Raw genomic sequence first — 23,412 nt, forward strand, 5'->3', positions numbered from 1 at the left:
TTTCTTCTTGGGGGTTGGGGTTTGGTTTTTTGTTTTTGGTTTGTTTTTTTGTGGTGGTGTTTATTTTCTTCTCTTTTCCTTCCCAGGGCTCAAGGCAGCTGACAGGACTTCTGTCCAGAATGAATGGATGGAGGAGAAGATCCCTGTCATTGTTGCAACCATCAGTTTTGGAATGGGAGTAGACAAAGGAAATGTCAGGTGTGTGAGGCTGAGTGTTGTGCACCATCAGAGACTGAAACCTGAGCAGGGGGAAGGAAAAGTCTCTGACTCTGTTACCTAATCCACCTGACTCAACTGCCTGATGAACACTTGCTTAAACCAACAAAACCAGTGCTGGAAGTTTTTTATCTTAGAAGCAGCAAAACCAAACCTGGGAGGGCTTTGTAAAAACATTAAACACAAGGCAGCAGAGCTTCTCTTTGGCAGTCATCCTCAAAAATCAAGAAAATTGGAGGAATGCTTTTCTGCCACACCCTCCAGGGTTTCAGAAAGAGCCATCACTGCTATCACAGCTGTCTCTTTCACTTCTCTTAGTGCAATAGCTGCTGTTTAAAAGCAGTGGAAAGAAAATCTGCACCTAAAATAATTCACCCACCCTCTATTAAAATAGTCAGAGCCAGCTTTTTTTTGAGATCTCTTGCAATGCAATGGGGAAAAAATAGCCCTTCACAAATGGCAATAACCATATAAAAATACAGCTCCGGTCCAAGGACAGAAACTTTGCACATGGCTTGCTATTTCTGTTCCTCTGAGATTGCTGTCCCCATAAGGGCTCTGGGTTAGAATTCCTGCCCTGCAATATGGCTGTGCTGAGTTATTACTGTGATCACTTACTAGAGGGATAATTCAGATGCAGCTGAGACAACACCCACAACAGACCTCATGTGTAAAATCCACATACAAAAGCTGATCTGAATACTGTGAGAGAAGGGCAGGATACCACTGAGCCAATCCCATCAGTTCACAACTGTGCCATCCCTCTGCCTGTGTCACTGTGCTGCCAGGAAACAGGATCCCTGTCACTGTAGCAGTGACAGTTTTACTCCTTGATGCATCTTTCCAAACAGAGAAGTGAGGAGTCTCCTAGGACATGAATTAATGACCTGCTGAAGCACTCTGCCTTGTCCAGTGGTATTAAAAAAGGCAGAGTAACTGAAATGCATAGGGCTAACTGAAAGTGAAATATAGCTGAAATATGCTTGTAGTCTGGTTAGTTTACAAGGAATAGAGTTAAAATTACTCTTTACAGGCATTTTTAAAAATAACTTAAAGAACATTATACCCAAGCCTAGTTAACAAGGCACTGCTGCTTAGCTTTTGCTCAGTGTTGGCAGATTTCTGAGTATTCATGCATATGTTATCAAATAAGATCAGGTCTGACAACTTCTGGAGGTGACTTTTCTGGACAAAAGGGAAAACAGAGGTGGAGTCCCTTTTTATTCTGATGGAGTCTGCTCCTTTCTCTTCACTGTTAACTCAGTTCTGCTTAAAATGATTTATCAATTTCTTCAGCAAACTTCCTGATGAGGTTTAAATGTGCAGGGCTCTGATGCTTCCTGCTTGGCCTGTTCCTGGACTGTTTCTGTTTAAAGAAACACATTTGCTTGCTTTTGTCATTTAATCTTTAGCTACACCTATATGCATCATACCTGCCCTTGGGTCATGCTGGCTTTGAGGCAGACTTGAAAACATTGGCAGCATTACTGTGCAATCCTCTCAAAACAGGTATAAGCTGAATTGCTTATAATAGTCAGGTACAAGCAGGTTTAAAGCAGTCTTGCAGTGCCATGTAGAAAACCTTCCTACAGAGATTACATAAAATTTAGCAATGATTCTATAGTCATATTTGCTGGTTAGGAAGGTTGCCTTCATCTGAGAAGTACAGTGAGATGGAATTTCCCATGGAGATTTTGGCTAAATGTCTTTTTAAAAGAAAGTATTTAAAAATATGTTTCGTAATGGTGCAGTTGTGTCCCACAAAATAAATACGACTTTTTTATTAATGCTGTATTTTATGGTAAAATCTCCCAAACTACTTAATTCAGTGTCCTTATTCTCAGTCTTCATAGCTGCACAGTTGTATGCATGTTTGGGATACTCACGTGCTCATTCTTTTCTGAGTGGCATCCTGCTCACATGCTGTCCAGTTGCATTTGTTTTCTTACAGCTCTGCTGCTTTCCATGTCTTGTGTGTTAAGAGGACTAATACTTCAGTGTGCAAATTCTCTTGCTGTGTTCTATCCTCTTTTATGTTTTGCTGCCCTGTTTTTTGCTGTTGTTGATGCCCACAGACACCACACTGGTGTGTGCAGTGCTCTGAGAAGCCTGCAGCCTCATGTTCCCTGTTTTACCACATGCAGATTTGTTGCCCACTGGAATATTGCCAAGTCAATGGCTGGATATTACCAGGAGTCTGGCAGAGCTGGGAGAGATGGAAAACCATCCTGCTGCCGCCTCTATTACTCAAGGAATGACAGGGATCAAGTCAGCTTCCTGATCAAGAAGGAGCTCTCTAACATCCAGGTGAGAGCTGCAGAACAGTAGCCACCCGCCTGGATCACACTGCCTTGGCTCTGGTCTGGTTTGCCTGCAGTAACCTCTGAATACGAAAAGATGAAATGAAATGTTCTGAGTCTAGAGCTGTGTGGAGCCCCATTTCAAGGGATAGCAGAAGGAATGGAAGTAGGGAAGGGAAAGGCTACCAGAGCCAGTTCTATTAGAGAGGAATAGAGCAGAGACAGGGAGGTGTCTGTAGTTGTTTGCCATGTAGCTCAGAAGGGTTGGATTTGATCATTACTAGAGTTACTCTATCTGTGTAAATTTAAATTGGACTACAGTCCTTGTCCTATCTACTTTCAGGATAAAAAAGGCACCTTAAAAGAATCTGATAAAGCTGTGATGACCGCTTTTGATGCCATTGTGAACTTCTGTGAGGAGCTGGGGTGAGTGCATTTCTTTCATACACCACTGTTAATGCTGGGGAAAACATGCCCTGTTCTTCCAAGAAACTGGTATGGCTGAGATCCTGCATGTGTCCCTGAGAAATCTCTCATCACTCCCACCTCTGAGTTAACTGAGACCTTGGTCTTGGAGTCTGACCAAGTCAGGGGGATGTTTAACTTCTCTGGTGATGTATTTTACAATATCCCATCTTTGATCATGGGTTGACTTAGTTGCATTTGCTTTTATTTTGACTCTCCTCCTTCAGTACATCACTCCTCTCCTAAGGGGGCAGAGAGCCATGGGATGGAAGCATTTAATGTTTCTGTAAATCGCAGTGTCTCTACTCTGCAAAGTGTCTGTGATTCTCACTGACCTTAGAAGGACCTGATGGTGCTCAGAATGTTTCAGAAACAGGCTCAAATTATGGATGTGCCCAATCTAAATGCAGACTAGCAACCACAACATGCCTTGTTTAGGTTTAGTTCATGCCTTGTATGCTGTAATTGTACTAATTGCTCTTCTATGCTGGATCAGACATGAAAGCTGTAATTTTGCCAGGAAGACAGTGGTATGTGTTCACTAACTGAAAATGATCTTTGTGTGTCATGCTTACAAGTTCTTAATTTTGTTTCATTTTTCACATGTGGGTCTAGGACAGCTTTTTCAGCATGAATGTAACATGTCCTGCATTTCTGGTGCCTTGTTGAGAGTGTCCTCTCCTCGTCATGTTTGGCAAACAAATCCCGGGTTTATAGGAGTCTTGCTTGTACTGAAGTGTGGCACAACACTGAGCCCTGGGGCATTTGAAGGGTCACTTCTTTGCCCAAAGTCAAGGTGATGCTGTGAAGTAGCTGCTGAGAGACTTCTTGTTCTAAGAATTTGATCCATGTGTCTGAGGAGCTCTGCCCCTTCTGGGGCGTGTTCCCAGATCACCCATGGCTGTTGTGGCTGGATTTTGTATAATCACAGAATGGTTTAGGTTGGAAGAGACCTTTAAAATGACCTAGTTCAACCCTCTGCTATAGGCAGGGACACTTTCCCCTAGGCCAGGTTGCTCCAAGCCCCATCCTACCTGACCTTCCAAGGGATGGGGAATCCATAACTTCCCTAGGCAACCTGCCCCAGTATCTTACCACCCTCAAAGAACTAATCTGAGTAAGGGAATATCACTGACTTAATCAGAAATCACCCCTCCCAGACTTTTTCTTCCCTTACTCAGCTTGATCCATTCTTCCAACTGTATATCATGGGGTGTGCATCCAATAGTCACATATTGCAGCACCCCTGCCTGGCTTCCCTGCTTATAACTCTACAGGAGACTGAGGTGCTGTGGAAAGCAAAGCCATTGCATTTCTTTTTACATATTGAATTAATACAGTTCTACTCACTATCCAAACAGTGAAAGCAAACTCAAACTCTGACCTTGCAAGGTTATAATTAATAACAAATAAAGACTGTGTACTGGCAAGTAAGTTTTTGCATAGTGTATTTGGGCCTGAGTATGACAGGAGAACAATGGTCTAAGCTGCTTTTAGAGAGTGGGTTCAGACAAAGCTTTCAGTGGCCAGAGTTTCCTACTGCCCTTTTGCAAGGTGAAACCCCCCCCCCCCCATCCCACACAGCTCCAGCAGCAGAACATATCTTTATCAGCTTTAGGTGTTGGCTGACCATTTGCCACTTCTATCTGGTGGTTTTGCTTTAAAGATGAAAATCAGAGACGAGTTTACTTTGGTATTTGCTGAATGTTGCAGTTCCTGAATCCAGACAGCCTCGTGTATTGAGTTTGCTGTGGCCTGCAGAACAACTTGCTGGCATTGGGACATTGCTCTTGATGCAGGGAAGTTGCATGGAGAGAAATAACCACCCAGGGAGTGAGATGAGAGTTTTCTGTGAACAACACAATCAGGTTGTACCTAGGCTGGTTCTTGCTCAGCTGTACCAAGTTCTGGGTCCCCACTTTGCTGGCTATGAGCCATCCCGTCCGTGCCTTGGAGATGTGCAGCACCCAAAGATAGCAGCAAATAAAATGAGAGCAATAAAAACAAAACAGAAGACACCAATCACCACCAGCCCTCCAAGAGCCCAATCACTTGTTGCAATCAGTCTCTTTAGGTCTTGCAGATCTGAGGATGCCTCTTGCTTGAGTGACATGCTGGCTTCCACCCTGCTGGGGGTAGACAACAACAGGGTCAGATCTTGTATTCTCTCCATGCCCTCAGCCACAGCCCCAAAACCAGTGCAGGTGTGCATGGTGTCTGTGCCTGCAGGCATCCCCCTCCAAAGGAGGGTCACCCTTCACAGAAATGGGAGCAGAAACTAGAAGAAATACAGCTGAGACTCATTTAACAATCAGATCTATGGAGATGTAAAGAGGAAAAGCTGCTTGCTCTACAGCATTTTGGCAGCTGAGATTTATTCTAATAATAGCTTATCAATATTTTCAATAATACAGTGTCTCTCCAGCATGTTCAATATAAACTCTTTGTCAGCTGTACAGCCTATACTTGAAAGACAAGTATTCAGTGGAAGAAATTTCTTGATACCATTGGAAGGATCTCTAAAATGGAGAGTTGGGGGCTTAAACTCTGAGGACACAATGGAGCTTAAATGAAAACTTATTTAAAAAGAAACAAGAAAAAAACTCTACCAATAATAAGCAAGGATCATATACAACTTTTCTTCCATAGGGCTTAGAATAGTACAATTATATTTAAAGGGGTATCCTGCTAATGGAATTTGCTTTATTAATGGTTTCTGTTACTCTGCAATAGAAGCATAAGTTTTCCTCCCACAAGGAAGTCCAGTAATAATTTAAACTGGGATCTCACTTGCTCTTTCACTGATACTTTGAATAATGACTTCACTGTCAGCTTTCTAAAGAACATCCAGCATCTCTTTGTTAGCATCTTGTGGTTTTACTAAAGCTTCCTTGCTTCTCAAGGGAAAGGATTATTTCTCACACTTTCTTGCAAATGTGACTATGCAGATGTAATACAGGAAGAGATATTGGTTATTTTTGAAAATTTTCTTGACTTGCTGCCTCTTATGTCTGTATCCTCCATACTCTAAGAAAAATAATTATTCCTGTAAAGTGTTTCATCCTCAGCAGGCTGGATTTGGCTTGAAGCACAAGCTCACACTTGCTGAAGTTTTTGCTTCTTTCTTAACAGCCAGATTCATTCAGTTCATGGTTTGTTTTCTGGGTAGATGGCAGATCAGTGTGCTCAGTCTTTAACCAACCAGCACACAGGACATCAAAGCTGTTCTGGATTCCTTTCCCTTCAAAAAGGAGGCAGCCTAGATATAAGTTCCACAGACCCAAAGGCAGAAATCCTGTGGGACTGCACACCCCAGGAAGTTCCTGTCTCTTTTGCTAAGTGCAGTTCACCTCCCAGAATAGGAGAGCTGTATGATATTTTATAAATACCTGAAGCTGTTGTGGTTTGTAGTAGGTGGTGTCTCCTCTTCACCCCTCCAAGAGATCTTGGCCTGTGGTGAGGGACCCCTTGTTGTACCTGGAGACTTGTAGAGGTAGCCTGGAAGTTGCCTCTTTGGGCTGAAGTAAATTATTAACAGCTGATTAATCCCTGCAAAGGTGTGGCTAATCTAATCAAATCAAAGGCCTTGAACCCAACTAAAAAGTTCTAATTCAGCTGCTCCTCAGACATTTCTTCCTCTTCATGGCTTTATCCGCTCCTACAGCTGTTGCAGGGCTCGTAAAAGCCCACTGTGGCCTCTGTCTGGGGCAGGCTGCAGGATGTGGTGGAGAGAAGAGGGCTGTGTTTCCTGGATCCCAACTGGGTCTGTGTTGCAAGCTCCAGTAGAAGACAGTAGTGAGACTGAACAGGACTGCCCTGCAGTCCAAAATTCATTCTGACAGTTTAGGTGAATAAACCCATTCCAGAGCATTGCACTGCTACTCTCTATCACTTTCCTGACTGAAAAAGACCAGAGGGATGGTGCTGGAGAGAGGAGGGAGGACAGAAGGAGGATTGTGGTGTGTGAGAGTGCCTGTGTGTAAAAGGAAACTTATTTTTCACAAGCCAAGCAAACCAGAGAGATAATGTTACAGAAGTCATCAGTGGAACTTCAACCACTTCTGCTGGAGGGGTTGGCCTTGCTGGCTCTTTGAGGTTCCTCAGGGAAAGAAACAATTTCAACACTTTTTATCATCAGGACTGAAGTAACAGTATTCCAGTGCAGTTCCTCCTAGGCTTTCACAATATGAATGGCAGTTGCTATGTTAGAAGCAGCCTTGCCTTATTCTGTGCTTTTCTGAATTTCCCTCTGCAGGTTGAAACAAGAGGATCCATCCTCACTGCTGCTCCCTATAGGTGCCTGTATTTGAATACTGATTGAAGCCAAAACACAAAAGTTTGTGTGAGTGCTGAGCAGGGACCCAGGGACCAGCAGGTTTGTAGTCAGCAGAAGCTGAAGAGCTGCAGGAAGCTGGGCACTTGCTGGCATCTTTCAGGCTACCCTGAATGCATGCAAGAAAGCAGCAGATCAGGCAAACAACTGACATGTCTGAATCCCAGCTGTAGGAATAGTCCAGCTGAGTGCAGTGGTACAAAATCATCCAAAGCAGAACATTAAGCCTGTGAGGTCCAAACAAGTGTGTAGAAATTGACCCCCTCTACATGGTAGCTGGTCCTCTGCTCCAGAAAGCCACCTGAATCCTTTAGAGGATTCCCTGTTTTTCTTTCCTTCCCTTTCTTTAACAGTGCTGTGTTTATTCTGTTTCTAATTCAGGAACTCGCAGTGGCTGAGATAAGACAGGAGCCATTTCTCTTGTTCCTCTGCCTGGTATCTGTCAGTTGGTTTAACTTGTACCACCACTGGGAAACATGCATTTGTGGCTTTTCCTGTTGAGATAAGGCCTGGCAGCTTGCTCCCAGTGACAGCAACCTGTCAGCCCTTGGTGTGTGTCCAGCCTGCCAAGCTTCCTCTGCCTTTGCACAGGCTGGCTCCGTGCTGCTGGAACAGCCCTCAATGGGATGCTGTTAATGTCTGCAGCTGACACTGTCTAGCACAAGCCTGGAAAGAAAGTGAGCTCTGTTCTTCCCTGGGTCTCGTGACTTAATCTAGATACAAAAACATCTGTTGAGTCTGTCTCTGCAAAAGAGCTTCTGAGGCTCCTGATGTCACTTTGCCACTCGTTTGTGAGTGAAAAGAGCAAAGACTTATGTGACAGGAGGTTGGTGTGATGCACCTCTGAGTGTTTAAATTGATGCTGTGCTTGAGATTGTTTCCTCCTAACATGTTGGTTGTCAGTGAAAGCTTTAGGACAGCCTAATAAAATTTTTCTTTTCTTTTTTTTTTACACTTTGTTGTTTTAGTGTAACTGTGCATGCAGTAGCTCATGCTAGCGCAGTCTGCTCTTGGCAGTTGTCAAGTTGAAGCTCAAATATTTATTTCTAAAGAACATCCTCATTTTCTGCTGTAAAGTTCTGCTTTTTATTAATTTAAAAGTAACACTGGTAGTTTCAGGAATTTTCTTTTTCTTATAATTCTTAGACTATTCACTGTGTCTCTGGCTGCAGATATATTCCAATGTGCAGCAGTACAAAAATACCAAATACCTAGATTCAGTTTGTTGGCAAAAAAATAAAGTGCATTAAATACATAAGAAGCTGATGTAATGTGCCTTTTACTAATATGGGTGCAGGCAACAGAAAAAATACATAACTTTACAGAGTTTTCTTTTTTTTCTGTACCTCCTAAAGTGTAGAGTATTTTAAAGCCCATTGTTAAAACCTTGATGATTCTGTTCTCCCTAGCTCGATGTTGACTTTGTTACATACACTTAGATGGGATACAGAGGCAAAAGATGACTTCTCTACATGCACACAATTGTTTATACCTTCTCACAAAGGTGGTTGGTCTCCCATTTGGGGCTGAAACACCAGTGGTTCAGAGTTTAGTGCAGAATTGTGGCTTTCTTGTGCTATGCCACTTGTGGAAGTCGTGGGCTGTACCACAGCCTTGTACGTTCATAAATCCCTTTCGGAAGTTCACTGGAGTGTAAACCAAACATACACAGTGGCTGCAGCATGGAAAAGGGATTTATTTGCACTTGTTAACTCCAGCCCAACAGCCCATTCTTGGCTCTGCTCTGTCACAGTGCCTGCTCTCAGCTGCTGCACATATACCCTGAAGTGATGGCTCCCATCATGTGTCACTCCTCTGAAATGCCTCTGTGCTTGCTCATAAACACACCCCTGGCATCATGTTCATGTCTACTGAAATAAACTGCACACAGTGCAGGGAGTCAGGCACACAGATCCCTCAAGTAAGGACTGGGATTCGTTCATCTCCTGGAGTTCCCATACTCTGCAAGAATCATTCATCTGCAATAAGCAGAAGAGTGGAACCACAGGGGGTGGAGAGGGAGCATGTTGAGCAGAAAATGATCAAAATAAGCCATAGGATTTGTGAGTTTTTTCCCTTTTGCCTTCATCCTTCTATTTACAAAGAGTATTCCACATGATCTGTTTTCTTCTTTGGCAATTTCCCATCATCATATCACCAATGACATGACACTGGGAGCAGCTGTTACCAGCTGTACTCAGAGCCTCAGCTGGCACATCTGGATGAGAGGGTCCACCATTTGTTTTCAGCAGATATCTCAGCCAAGTGTGTCTCCTGCAGCAGGTTTGGCCTTGACCCATGATGACCTGAGCAGTTGGACCTCCCAGTGGTGTCAGTGGGTTTTGCTAACACCCAGTACCATCCTTCTGGTGAGGAGAGCAGGCAGTGCCTCGTGTGTGGCTGTGTGCGTGGACTCTGCTTGGCTCTGTGTCCCAGGGGGAATCCTCAGCTGGTCCAGCTGCAGGGCTGTCTTTGGAAAAGCTCTCTCTTTTCTCAGCAATCTGTGTCCATGCCCTCCCACCCCATCCCAGCCCAGAAGAGGGACACAGTGATGGTAAAGGAGCTTTACCTTTCTGGTCACAGTAGTGGCTGTCACAGAGAGAATGAATTCCACGCTGTGATTTCTGGTCCTTTGAGTCATGTTCATTAATATTGTTATTGCCATTTTCAGTGGGCTAGTTTGGAAAGTCATTCCCATAGCACTGAATCATGATGTCCAGGCATGTCCTCGATAGCAGGTTGTGTCACTTCATGAATGGGCAGCTGGGCGGACTTGGCTCTTCCTGTGTCTGGGATCAGGGTGTCCATCACAGCCACAGCAGCTGTAGCAGCAGCAACTGCAGGCAATGATCGTGAGCACCAGCACAGTAACTGCAAGAGAAACAAGGGATATTGCTTCATAGCATAGGAACAATCCCTGCAGAGTAACCCTGTGTCTTCTCCAAGTTGTTTGGTGAGCAGCAAAATGAGCAAAGCCTGGTTCCTTGAGAATTTGTTTTGCCCTATATCCCCATCTTCCTCCTCCTAAGTTCCTGCTCCTTTGTATTGGTTTTCCATTTAATCTGGACAGTCATTACCAGGCATTTTGAGACCTTAAGAGCTACATTCCAAACCATGTGAGGGTTTCTTTAGCCACTTAACGGGCTGTTGTTTGGGAGCTGACACGCAGTACCTATGCACAGCTATGTTCCTGGAAAGGATGAAAATCCAGCTTTGGATTTTTGAGTAACCAAACTTGAGGGAGTTGGTATTTTTGGCAGTTGTATGTCTGAAGAGTGAGTTCAGTGTACTCTTTAAGCATAACCCATGACTGGGTTGGATTTACTCTTCTGTATTTAGCTTGAAAAAATAAGATACTTCAACTGCAGGAATTTGTTTCACAGAACAGTGGCCTAACTTACTGTCCTCTATTCTAGCCAGGATGGCTGGTGTTGGCAGGGATATGTTAGTTTATCTGGAGTAGAAAAGGAAGACATGTTCCATCCTGCAGAACATGTAAAAGTGTGAGCAGGCCTCTGTATGCATGTGTTCCTTTAAAGCCTGGACCTGGGCTGCAAGGTAATGTGACCTGTGGGAAACCAGCTGTAGGGATGAACCAAATAAAGCAGCAGGTGTGACATTGTGAATTCCAGCCCAGGGAGGAGTGTCCAACTGAATACACACCCTTCCTTTCGGCCTGGTGCAAGCCCTGTCTTTGAGGAGCAGGGCCTGTCTTCCTTCCTGCTTATTTTCACATTGTATAAACAAACTTCATCCTCCTTGATCCAGCAGTTCTTGATCCAGTTGTTGTTCCTTCCATGCCATCCCCACACAGAGCAGCAGAAGGGATCTTGCCATTACCAGAGGAGAATAAATAAGCTCATCTGAAGCATATTGGCTTCCACTGAGCCAATACAGGAATGATACTCAGAGCCCCTCTTAAGTGTCTTCTGTGGCAGGGAGATGCTCTAGTACCATTTGTCATAAACTATCTCCTATGCATCAGAACATTACAGCAGCTCTGGGTTGGTTAAAATATTGCTGATTTAACTAATGTTTAAAATGGGAGCTTTGGGGAAAGCTGTACTGTTTCCTGCCATGCCATGCAACCATGTAGAGGTACATGTTGAGTGTTAATAAATTACCTAGGAATTAACCTGGGCTTTAGAGCACAGCCTAGAAAACAACAGCCAACACCACCAACCCACGTACACAGCCTGTGGAGCAAGTTGCCCCCATAAGAGAGGAGAGAAATTCTGAGACCCCTTTGCCTCCACCCACAAACTCACCAATAAACAGAAGAACCACAGAAAAGCTGACAATCTCCACTGGCTCAGCCTTGGGCAGTTTCTGGAGCTTAAGGAGAAACTTCTCACCAATGGCTTGAACTTCCTTCAGAAAGCCTTCAGAAGACATTCTGTCACAACCTCTCCAGGCTTATGCTGCAGGAGAACCAAACAGAGAATAAACCTTTACACTGACTAATGCTAGGGAGCTGCCAGCCTTCTTATACAGCCGGTGATCACAAGGAAAACAAGTTTATCTGGTCTCAGTCCTTGTTCCCAGTAGCTAAGGTGGAGGACTATTAATTGTCTACGTGTTCTGGCACTGTTTTAATTTCAAAATCCAGCTTTGAGGGTGTTTTTGTCAACTACTGTTAAGCCAAGTCCAAACGGTGTTTCTCCTTCAAGGACACTTCTTCCAGCAGGCACTGAGTTAGACTGGACAGTGCCTGCCCTTGGCTCTCACCCAATCAAAGCACTTTTTTTTCCCAGTTGTGCTAACTTGTCCTTCCAGAAACAAATGCAATTCTAACCCAACTTGAATTCTCAATGCTGAACTCCACTGTACATAGTCTTTAGTTGTTTGTTACTGAGTTACACAAAGTAGACTCCCTTGAAGGCTTCTTGCACTTTGAGCTACAGAACCCCCCTTCAAAAACAAAGGCATTTACCTCAATACAATAGCATTAATAACCTTTTATTAACCAGTTTTACTGTATGTGATACTAAAAGTTAAAGTCTGCATTCACTAGGGACAGCTGGATGCATTTCAAGCTCTTACAGATGAATGCAATTTTATAAAGAAAGCTAAATTTAGGTTTCTGGGGTTTTTTTTAAGCCACAGAGCAATATATAAAATGAACAGTGGATTCCACCCATCACTGCTGATGATGAGCAAAGCAAAAGCCCCCGGATCTGTCAGGGAGATATCTCCCTTGTGGAGTTAATCCCTCCTGCCCTGCTCAGTAATCTTAGGCATTCTTTATTCCCAGAGTGATGATCAGGAGCTATTGTTACTGAAAATAACAATTAAAGTTAAAAATAACAATTAAAGTTAAGTGCCTCAGTTTTGTCACCAATACTTGCTGTTCTTTTACCCCATGAATAAGATTTTAGGAGGCATTGCAACAAATTAGCTGGCATGAGACCTATGGATCTTCAAATTCTGCTTCAGTCAGGAACTGGAATTGGATATTTTTGAGAAATATCCATAGTTCCACCTAAAATAAGTGTTTGGACAGGTCAACATTTGAATGGGTTATAACTCTTACTTCATTATTATATCAAAATATACTGGTTTGTGTGTGTTGTAACAGGCAACACTGAGTTTTGGGGCTTGAACATTGTAATTTAATATCCTGATCTTGGTGATAACACGAAGCCAAGTGACCAAGACAGCACTTCTAGAACAAACCAGCTAGTTCCTTATTCAACATCTGGCTTGGTTACTCAAACAAATGGATGCTTGGAGTTCAGTTTTTCTAAACACACTGAGGACAGAGAGACCTTGGCTGTTCCTTTGCATTGTGGGCTTAAGTACTACAGTGCCAAGTTAAATTAGTTTTGTATGTTTATGCAATTCAAAAAGGGTTTTCTTTGTTCTTTTAAATCCAACTTAAGGAATAAAAATCGGAACCAGCTGGTTTCTTAGAAATGGGGGTGGATGGAAGATCTACATCCACAGAAAGATCACCGTGCAACTTAGGAAGGAGGCAGAGCTGTGGTCTTTCGACCTGAAAAGGTCAGTTTTGAGACTAGGGTTAAATACTTCTTTCCAGATGATTGCATACCCCAAGTGAGCTTCTCCAGAAATGGCTGCTTTATCCTTAGTGCTGCAGGATTCTGTGTCAACAGATTTTCAATTTTGTTTCCATTCTAAGAGATATGGTGGAAGAGGCAGAGGTGAAATGATTTGTGCTTTCTGTTCTTGGCTCTAGAAGAAAAAAAATTCAAAAAATAAAATTTCTGGCTTTAACATTGTGAAAATGTTTGTTCCCTTTGGAGGTGTTTCTCCAGAAGCTCTCCTCATACCAAATTTGCTGTAAACTTCCATGCCATGCTTTGGGTTGCATCAGAAGCAACAGGTATAAGAGCCAGGCTTGTGAAATTTGGTTATACAGGGTAAAATAACTGATCAGGATTGCAGAACTCCATGTGGATTAGCAAAGTGCTTAGTCAAAAATGATTAAGCCTGTCTCTGTAATGGACATTCCACTCTGCCCATGGTACCTCATCTGGAGCTAAGTGAAGGAGTTTTTATTCTAAAACTTGCAAGGAATGCTGCTTGTTTACCTTGGTCTGAATTATATCAGGGACAAAGTTTGATGGTGGTGGTGCAGTCTCCAGCCTATCCGTGAGGAAGCAAATGTTTTTCTGATTGACTGCACTTTCTGCTGCTTCCAAGGGCTCTCTGCTTTGGGATTTCTGCTTCTGCAGCAAGGTAAAAGGGTGAAGAATAAAATAATTCTTAAAGGAAAAAAAGTAAAATTCCCCCAAGAAAGCCAGTTACATTAATGGACTTTTGTATGTTCCATTCTACTTGTGATGTAAAATCTTTGTTCAGGACTAGTTTTGATGTGACCTTTTCCCAATTGATTTCAGTGGAACCAAGATTTTACCCTTGAGATTAGCACAAGGGTAAGGATAGTGTGATTTAAATCAGTTGTCTTATGCATCTGCTTCATTTACAACACAAAGGTGATGACATTAATTACAATAACAGAGTGGAGCTGTGAAAATTAATTCCTTTTGTTTTATTATATTGTTTTCAAATAAGCCTCCAGTCACCAACAGTAGTAAAGGCCAGGTGGTGCAGGATATTCAATTGAAGCAGTAACTATGATTATTATTAAAACATGGAAGTCTTAAGAGGTTTGAAACTTAAGGTTGTAGGCCTTAACTGACAGTTTACTTTCAGGCCTGGAGTGCTGTTTTAGAGCCTGGAAGAGCCACTCGAGTTAGTACCTCAGAGATTCTCAGGGGTTTGGAGCAAACATAATTGTCTGCCAGTGTTTTCCTCAATTGGGAATTCCTTCTTGCTCATCTGTGTCCTTCCTCAAAACTTTACCCACTGAGGATGGGAACCCTCTAGAGCAGAGGAGACTTGGCTGTAGGGCAGCAAAGCTATTGTAACTCATCCATGTCATGGAAAAAATCCTGAATGACCACAGTGCAATGTGGTCTTCATAACACACTGTCAGACTGATGTTAGAAAATTGTGCTCCACAGCTGTAGTTAAAGATCACATGAAGTGAAAATCAGATGAAGAGAGGCAAGATAAGAATCTCACATAGAAAAGAAAGTAACATAATGTCTTGTCACAGGCAATTTCTGACACTCTGCTGGGATGGGGTGGCAGCCTGAAATTCACGGTTTTGACTTAAGAAATAACTCATCTAATCAGTGATGCCAGTGGAACTAGATCATTAAACCTTTATGCCCTCCTCTAATGTTGCAAGGCCCAGCAGGGGGAAGGAAAAAAACCAAATCATTTAATTTGGGTTTATTTAGTTTTGATGAAAAAAAGGCCCATTCTGCCATGTGCCATGAGTTACTATCCTTGGTTGAAAGGACAGAGCACAGAAATGATGCAGGGGAATGGCGAACAGCTGCAGGTGTGCTGCTCAACTGCAAGGATTACATGACCCTGTAAAACCAAAGTGCATGTCCTGTGTTTAGGACTTACATAGATTTAGATTCCCAGAAAGCACTAATGCAGATTCAACTTGCTGTGCCCACTGAAGAAAGCTGTGAAAATTGCCATAATAGCACTGAAATTGTCTTTCTAAGTTGTTTTAATGGACTTGTGCCATGCTGAAGCACTCAAAGAAGTTGACTGCTCAGCCCCTTGGAGAATAAAGCCATTAAAAAGCCTCAATCTAGACATTCAAGAGAAAAGCCTCCATCAAGGTTCCTTTTTGCTGTGAACTGGCTGCATGTGGAGGCTTCTTTTTCCAAGAAAAAGAGCTTTGGGGTGACCATGTACAGTGGGGTCTCACATTCCTGTGTCTGCCTGAAGCTGGTGAGGCTGCTGTGAGTCTTCTGGAATTGCTGTACATTTTGGTTTTGCATTTTTGCTCTACATTTGGGTTTTTTTGGTCTGTCCTGATCCGTGTGTGGATACAGCTGCATCCAAAGGTGAACTGTAGGGAGTGGGTGAGCTAAAATTTACTGCTGAGAATGAGACACTTGTTTACGCATAGCCCTGGGGGTATTTGAGCAGCCTTTTTTAGTGCAAAAAGCACAAATTTAAGTTTGTGGTTTAGCCCCAGGACTGGAAGTTAGTAAATACAGGCAGTCTCCCTGGCCTGCCAGTGATGCTCCCTGGTTGTGTGACTTTGGGTAAGTCATCACATCCCACTGTTGGGTGACTTCATCTCTGCAAGACAGCGGAACATGGAACCACATCAGAGATTTGTTTGTTAATTGTTGTGTGTCCAAGTTTCCAGCATGCTTGGGAATCTTTAGATAGAAAGGCAACAAGTCTCTGGTTTTGCAGTTACAAACTGAACTGGCCATTGTTCTGCTCAGTACTTTGTACACTTTGTTCACTGAACCTGTTTAGGATAGATGTAGATGAAAGTGTGGTTTCCACTCTTGTTTGCTCCTAACTCAACCATGCTCTTCATATTGTTCTTGCCATAATCCTGATCCATTAGATTTACTGTGCTTGCATGGGTTTGTTGCTCTAGTAAGCTTAAATTGGAGATAAAGCTTTGGAGGGGGGAATTTTGGGGGGAACAAGAAGCTGCCAATGCCTTTAGTCCTAATGCAGCAAGTCCCAGTGATGGTGAGTTGGCTCTCCTCCACTGCCCACAGCCCACAGCAAGAGTGCTCCAGAGACCTTACAAAGCAGAACCTTCCTGATGTTCCCATCAACTAGAATGCCAGAGCAACATTCTCATTGCAACCTTGGCTTTTCCTTAAGACTACAGCTCTGAAGAAGCAACTGTTGTGCTGCTCTTACTCAGACTAGTCCAATAAATTGGTTGAAATTGGACCTGTACAGGGATGGGAAGCCTGTATGGATTGTGGGGGCTTATCTGGTAGGAAATCTTACAAGGCAAGCCCAACCTCATGGAAGGAGGGTGCTAAGCAGCCAAAGGGGAGGGGATGCTTTTTATTCTGGTCTAAAACTCTAAAATAAGCTCTGACTGTACTTGGCCACTTTTTAAAGAACATGAAGGCTTGGCCAGTTTCAAAACATACCAGCTTTGTTCTTGGCCCCTGAAATGTCCTTCTGATCTTATATGGATAAGGTCTGCAGTGCTTCCTGTTCTCAAACAATGCTGGGTTGCTAGGTGTGCCTACAGTGTGGATGCATTTTGGCATAACGTGTCATAATTCCTGCATGATTGTTTATTGTTCTAAGCTTTTAGTGCACTGCTGAGATGAAAAGGGCCATAGAAATGCAGTTGTATTATCAGTGCATGGTTTTCCCTCATCATTGTTAATGCAGTGTTTGCTGCCATGACTGAAGTTGACCAGCCATGTGAATCTTAACTATAGTTCAGACAAGCCCATTTTTCTTAAACCAGGAGTGCACAGAGCCAGACAGAACTATAATTCATTCCCAAGCAGATGAAAACAGTTTCCAGTATCAAGAGAATTCAGCCCTTGAACAGCACACACCCAAACTGGTAAATTGTAGCTCAATGCCATGGGAGAAAAGCTGGGACTTTGTCAGTTGGTTTGGAACAGAAGGCCACACATTCCTGAGATTTTAAAGCTGCCCTGCCTGGGTCACCCTTTGGCTGGAATACCCTACCATCTCCACCACCCACTATTTAGAGATGGGTTTTGAGGCAGCACTGTAAATGTGCCTTCTCTTCCCTACAACCTAATATTAGATTAATGGTAAAAAGGCAGTGAATTCCCAGTTTCAGTAGCAGAGGTGCCCACTGGGGCGCTTAGCTAGGAGTCTTTACACCTCTGCAAATCACCCTGGTTTTCTCCAGTCCATCCTACAAACATGTCCACAAAACCCCATGAGATAATTCCTCACTACTAGAAATTTTTTAAGTGGGGAAACCAAAACACTGAGCCATCCAATGAAAGAAAAAGGTCAATTTTAAAAATAAACCTGTAGCTCTTCTACAAGAGAACTTTTTTTGGGGTTGGTGATGCTTGAATCTAGCCTGAAAGTCTATTCTAATATTAGCAAAATATCAATTTCCCAGGAAGCTGACTGAGAGGTTGCTATGTGTCTGTGAAAGCCTTTTAGTGACTTCACAAACATAGTGGGATCTATCAGTAGTTGGTGCTTGAGGTCCAGCATCTGGAGGCCCTGAGAGTGCTGGAAACTCCTCCACCTTTTAACAGCCACCTCTGTGCCCTGTCCTTGATCTCACATCTACAAGTCTCCTAAATTACATGCATTTTTGAGTTTTTTGAAATATCCTGGACTAATCCTAGTAAAGGTGCCACTGGGGTATAGGAACTGAAAAATCAAAATTTGCAGCAGCTGCTGCAATTCCTCAGGAGATTGTTTGGAAGCTCATCAGCTGTGGCTGCATAGGATAGTGGGGAGAGCCTACATGGAGGTGTGGGGTGCGTGCTGCTCCCCACCCCTCCCAGTCCCTGCTGTCCCCTCCCCTGGCCCACTGCAGGCTCTGTGCTCAGGGGCTGGTCTTACAGAGAGGAGCTGCTCTATCAAACTTGGATTATTTTGTACCTTCATTCCCACACCCACTGTTGGTTGCAATCAGGCTGAGGCCCATGAACTGTGACAGCTGTAACGCAAGCCATGTCCTGCTGCTTTTATCCAGACATGTGTTTCACATTGCTGTGCCTCTCCCCCCACACATGAACAGCATGGCCACAGCTGGACAAGCCCCCAGCCAAACCCATTAAGATTTTCTTTTGGCCAGGAAAACTTGGCGTGTTTCTCTACCTCCTTCCCTCCCCTGCCCTTCTCCCCTCACTCCTCCCTCCTTATATTTTTTCTTTGTTATTTCACTAAACTTTGTTTTTTCACGTGCTTTATTTAAGAAACTCTCTTAACTGCAACAACCCACCTACAGAGACTCTCCCTTAGCAAGGTGGAAACTTCCCTCCATCCCCTTAAGCCTTAGGGCCAGGCTGGAGGTGTGTGGGTCTGAACTACATCTCCTCACCCAGGCAGTTCCAATTCCATGTTTGTACAACACATAGGTCAGAAAGACCTGCCCTCTATTCCTCGTTAATGGAAATGGAGAGAAGTGGAAATACCTGATCCTTAACATTCCTCCCTACAGGCATGTGGAGGACTGGGAAGACCTTTTTCTGTGAGAATTGGCTTTCTGCTCCTGTTTGTAAACAGCTGACTGCCCATGCGCCTCTGGGCAGAGGCTGAGGGGTCCTAGCTCAGTGCTGGGAGCTGTAGCAGCTTCCAAACAGAGAAGTCAACTTAATAAATGGGGATTTATAAGGCCAGTCTCCATTACCAGCCCCTCTTCCCGTACCCAACAGCAAAACAGAGATGGGAGCACAGGTGGGACACCTCTGTAAAACCAAAGCCTAAACCAAAACACAATGGCCTAAAATGTCTTTTTCAACCCAAATGATTCAGTTGTATAATTTAATGTATTTAGGTGATCCTTTTACTCTTCTTTCCATTCTCACTGCGTTCAAACTTTATGGTCTGGTTACTGTAAACCATGAGCTGTGTATGTACATGAACGTGTGTGTCTCTCAGAGCAGTGGGTTCTCATTCTGCTTTGAACACTAAGCCAGCATCTGTGCCTAAGTACACTGTCTGAATTCTTCTTTTTTAAATGTTCTCATTAGCAACTCTGTAAAATCTTTCCAGTTATTTCTATTGGACACAGATGCTTAACTTGTACAGCGTGCTAGTTCCCCGACCAGGGTTTGTTTTCTAAGCTCTCTGCATCAGGATTTGGGGGATAAAACTTAGCTGCAGCTGGGAGGAGCTCCGGGAAAAGCTGTGGCTGGCACCCGTCGGGTTTCATACGCGCCTGCCTGTGCTCCCCGCTAAGGGCACGCACAGCCTCGGACCCAGCTGCCTTGTCCACACCAACTATTTCTGTATCAGGTCACCAGCTTATCAGGACATACATTCTGTACGAGCACAGAAACCCGAGCAACCTGCCTTTGTCACCGGCAGAGGAGTTGCAGAGTCCCGCTCGGGCTCGGAGCTCCTTTTGTTACAGGGCGGCTGCGGCGCAGCTCTCCGCAATCCCATTAAAAGCTTTTCTCCTGCCAGCTTCGCTCCTCGGTGTCCCTGGCAAGCAAATTCCTCCTCCCAAGCTCTGCTCCATGCCTGACCGAGCAGGGGGAGCTCCCCAGGCTCCAGCCCCTCGCTAAGCAGCGGCGGGTGCCGCGATTGACCGAAGAGCAGCGATAGCTCAGCCTTACCCCGACCGCGAGCTCTGCTTCTCCTCTTGTTTTTCTTTCGTCTTCTTAAACTTTCACGTCATCTCTCCCCTCATCCTGGCTTGCGGCTCGCTGCTCGCTCAGCTCCTCTCCGCTCCGCTGCTGACAACCAGCTGTTGTCTCTGCCCTTTTTTTTTTTTTTTTTTTTTTTTTTTTTTTTTTGTTGCTGGTTGTCGTGGAGATGCGAAGTTTCGTGTTACATGTGTGCCAAAGAGGGAGGGTGAGGAGCCACCGCAGGCTGAACCGGAGCCGGTGCCAGCTCCCCGGGGCGCCCGAGGGCCGGCACTTGTTGCTGGCTTCCTCTGTGCATCTCCTCCGAGAGAGGAGTTTCTTTACCTTGTAATGACGGCTTTTTCTGGCGTGAGACTTGAATCGATTCCCTGCCTGCGATAGTTTGGGGCGATGTTAAAGCGAGTAACTTTTCTTTATGCTGCCCAGTTTCCTTCCGGCTCCGGGAGAAAGAGCTTTTCTCCTGTGTTCATTGAAAGGGCAGAGCAAGTATTACAAGGACAGTGCAGCACTGTGAGAGACCTGCCACGAGCAGGGCAGGGGGGACAGTGCTGGGGCGGTGAATTTGATGCTGGGATGGTGAATTTGCTCCGTGCCCTTGGCCAAGTCATTTACTCTCTTGATGCTGAGCTTTTCACTTCTTGTGTTCTGGGGACAGCTGACTGTCACTGTCTTGTCTCAGAGGGTGAAGCTCAGGTGATGATGAAAGGACATAGTCCTTCAGACAGGTGCAAAATTAGAAGTTCTCATCAACTTGCTCTTCTATTTGATAAAGCTCATTAAGTGGCTTTCACTTGACAGCTGCATAACTTATTTGTCCTCATATGATTTTTATCTTTTTTAACCCTTTCACTTCACATTATTCCAAGGCTTGCTGAGTTGTTTATTTCAGAAGGTAGCATTTCTGATGAGGCTGTGTACCCTTTGGCTTATACAAGGGAATGCTTTTTTTGGGTGTTTTTTTGGGAGAGGCAGAGCTTCTTTTGGGATATGTGACTTTGCTTCTTCTCTGGCTGTCCACCTGCTTCTCCTAATTGCAGAAATGGGGCTCCTGTTTTATGTGGTGTATAAAAACAAGAATTACCAAAACTACACAGGCGCAAGCAGCTTTATGGTCAGTTTAGCACTTTCCTGAAATGTATTGCCACAGACAAAAATGTGTTAATAAACCTCATTGTTATTTGCTCTTCATCCCATTCCATAATGTCAGATGAGGGGGAAGGGGATGTCTGAAATGACATAATGATTTTGTTTAGACATTTTAGAGACCAATGGTCAGCTCATACGTACTCTTTTTGAAGGGCAAAGGGGGACAAATAATACAGTTGCATATTTAAAAGATGCAATCATTTTAGGACACGTATAATAATACAAACTACCATTAATTTATGTAAATCATCTCATGGACATTAGTCAGGTGTTGGTGTGACAGGGGAAGCTTTCCCCTCATATGTTAATGCATAACCAACTGTCTTTCAGGAACTCTTGTGTTAAGCATTAATCCAGTGATTAACCCCAGCATCCCTGTTGGTAACTATTTTTTGCCTTTTGACCTTAATTATACGATTGCAATTTTAGTTTTGCAACTGAATTTCCGTTATGGCCCAACTCCTGAACACTGTTGGCTAAAGTGGGGCTGTGGCCCCAATCTGGGTAATTCTTCAGGAAGAAAAGGGCAATTACAGGAGGCTGGGTGGAAAGGGCTTGGCTTTACAAGTCTGATGGGTTAGAAACTGGAACTCTAAATTCCAGTGCGCTCACAGCTGATCTCTGCTTCCACCAAAGCCCTCCCCTGGGGCATCTAAAGGACAGAGGTGTGTGTGGCTATCCCTCCCCAGCATAAGCCTGGTGAGCTGTGGGAGAGGGGAGAGGGCTTGTCCCTCACTGAATGCCTCAGTTAACTCTAATACAGATCAGTGCTTACAAGGGGAAGAGACAGAGACTAATGAGCCTGTTTTCTTTTGGAGAAACAAAAAGCTGACTTGCAGCTCGCTGACATTTCTGTAGTCACGTTGCATTGGCAAGCCAGGCAGCACCAGTAGTTCTTGTGGAAAGGCAGGACAAGGGTATCGAATGTATTGCCCCCATCTCGGTCCCCCCACCCTTCCCCTCCATGTGAAAGGAGTTCTTTGAGTGCAGGAGCAGGGTGAGTCAGTGTGGCTCTGCAGGGGGATATAATGGCAGCTTTGTCGGAGCCTCTCCAGGCTTTGGTGCCCTGCACGCTGCAGACACCCTTCTGCAGCCCCTTACCTGGGCACTGCCAGCTCCCTGGCACTTGAGCACACTCCGGTGACTGCTGGGGACAGGAACCTGTGCCCTGCTGCTGTGCTGCCTTCCAGATCAACCTCCCAGGCCGTGGGAGGGAGTGAGCTAGCAGCCACTGCAGCCCCTTACAGGGTTTGTTTGTGATGCTTTGGTAACATGCAGTTGTGCTCCCTCCAGACACACACAGACACAGTGAAGAAGAAAACTGTGTTTGTTAGATCTCTGGCAAGTTTTGACGTGCCTTAAAGGGTTTAGAATAAGAGTAAATGAGGTGCTTGCTCTCTTACTTTTCCCCTCTGTGACCCACTTTTTGCAGATGAAGTTGGGAAGTCCACTAGGGCACACCTTGGTAGAGAAGAAAAATTTCCACCGTCTTCTTCCTTGTAGTAAAATAATTTTCTTCTAAAATAACTTCTGTTCCCACTTGGCTGCAGGACTTGATCTCTAAATGCCCAATGAAGTGAATGTTTTCTTATACTTATTATCAGCATTTTGACTAACACACAACCAGTCACTTCTGCTGAGAAACTTTCGTTTTAAAAAGCTCCTCTAAATTCTGCTTTCTTAAAAAAAAGGGGAGGAGAGTAACTGCCTGATCATTCTTTGGCAAAATCAGTGTATTCCTTGGTTTAAGTTAGGGAGTGTTTTAGAAGAGAAATTACTTCCTGCCTGTATTGCTGGTGAGCATATTGTCACCAAGTTCTTTTTTATGTACCCCAAAACACTGATGCCTGCCAAAAATATTTTTTAAATTTCTGGAAGAATCTAAAATAATCTTCTTATGGCTGGTTTACTAATCCTGGTAAACTGGTTGTGCAATCCTGTGTGAGCAAATGAACTTGTTCTCATGCATGTAGGACTCTACTCAAACTTTGGGTGCTGATGTGGAGCATGTATGAACCCATCAAGATCCACGCTGTGTTATCTGAATAGTATTCCATTGTGATCTCACTTTGGACTCTATTTCTGGGGCTTTCTTTACATTCCTGTGTCTTCAAATATATACTTTTTAACCTTCAAACCTAGAAGCTCTTTATTGTGATATCTACTCTGAGGTGTAGTGATCAATGGGGCCTCTTTACCTACAGCCATCCTGATAGGACATGGAATATATTTAGCCAGTGATGCAAAATTAATAACTGTATATTTCATCAACTGCTCCTTTTGCAGATCTCAAATATCTGGAAGG

General features: G+C 44.0%; 2 protein-coding genes across 10 annotated transcripts in view; one reads left to right on the plus strand and one right to left on the minus strand.

The window, feature by feature from the left end:
• The window catches only part of RECQL5 (RecQ like helicase 5), a 37,849-nt gene that overhangs the window by 5,350 nt on the left and 9,087 nt on the right, over positions 1 to 23,412 (plus strand). For 8 of the 9 annotated variants that reach the window (XR_008440078.1, XM_053995119.1, XM_053995120.1 and 5 more), the window contains exons 6-8: positions 87 to 198; positions 2,361 to 2,523; positions 2,860 to 2,942. Coding sequence is in view for 8 of the 9 variants with exons in the window: in XM_053995119.1 (XP_053851094.1) it covers positions 87 to 198; positions 2,361 to 2,523; positions 2,860 to 2,942 (358 nt within the window). In the remaining variant the exon portion in view is untranslated. Of the gene's footprint in view, positions 1 to 86; positions 199 to 2,360; positions 2,524 to 2,859; positions 2,943 to 7,236; positions 7,781 to 23,412 lie in introns of those variants that run through there. The other variant, XM_053995127.1, reaches the window with a different exon arrangement.
• SMIM5 (small integral membrane protein 5) lies at positions 9,936 to 20,033 on the minus strand. Its single transcript, XM_053995130.1, has 5 exons — positions 19,932 to 20,033; positions 13,869 to 14,006; positions 13,367 to 13,509; positions 11,583 to 11,735; positions 9,936 to 10,185 (listed from the first exon to the last, which is right to left on the minus strand). Exons 4-5 carry the CDS (start codon positions 11,707 to 11,709, stop codon positions 10,064 to 10,066), a joined length of 249 nt encoding a protein of 82 aa, XP_053851105.1. The 5' UTR covers positions 11,710 to 11,735; positions 13,367 to 13,509; positions 13,869 to 14,006; positions 19,932 to 20,033; the 3' UTR covers positions 9,936 to 10,063.

This window comes from Vidua macroura, chromosome 19, assembly GCF_024509145.1.
Source record: "Vidua macroura isolate BioBank_ID:100142 chromosome 19, ASM2450914v1, whole genome shotgun sequence".
Lineage (NCBI taxonomy): Eukaryota > Metazoa > Chordata > Aves > Passeriformes > Viduidae > Vidua > Vidua macroura.

Coding starts and splice junctions, on each gene's coding strand:
- SMIM5 (XM_053995130.1), bottom strand. CDS start 11,709: ATGTCTTCTGAAGGCTTTCTGAAGGAAGTTCAAGCCATTGGTGAGAAG. Junction 10,186..11,582: donor TGTGGTTCTTCTGTTTATTG/GTGAGTTTGTGG, acceptor TTTCTCTTGCAG/TTACTGTGCTGGTGCTCACG.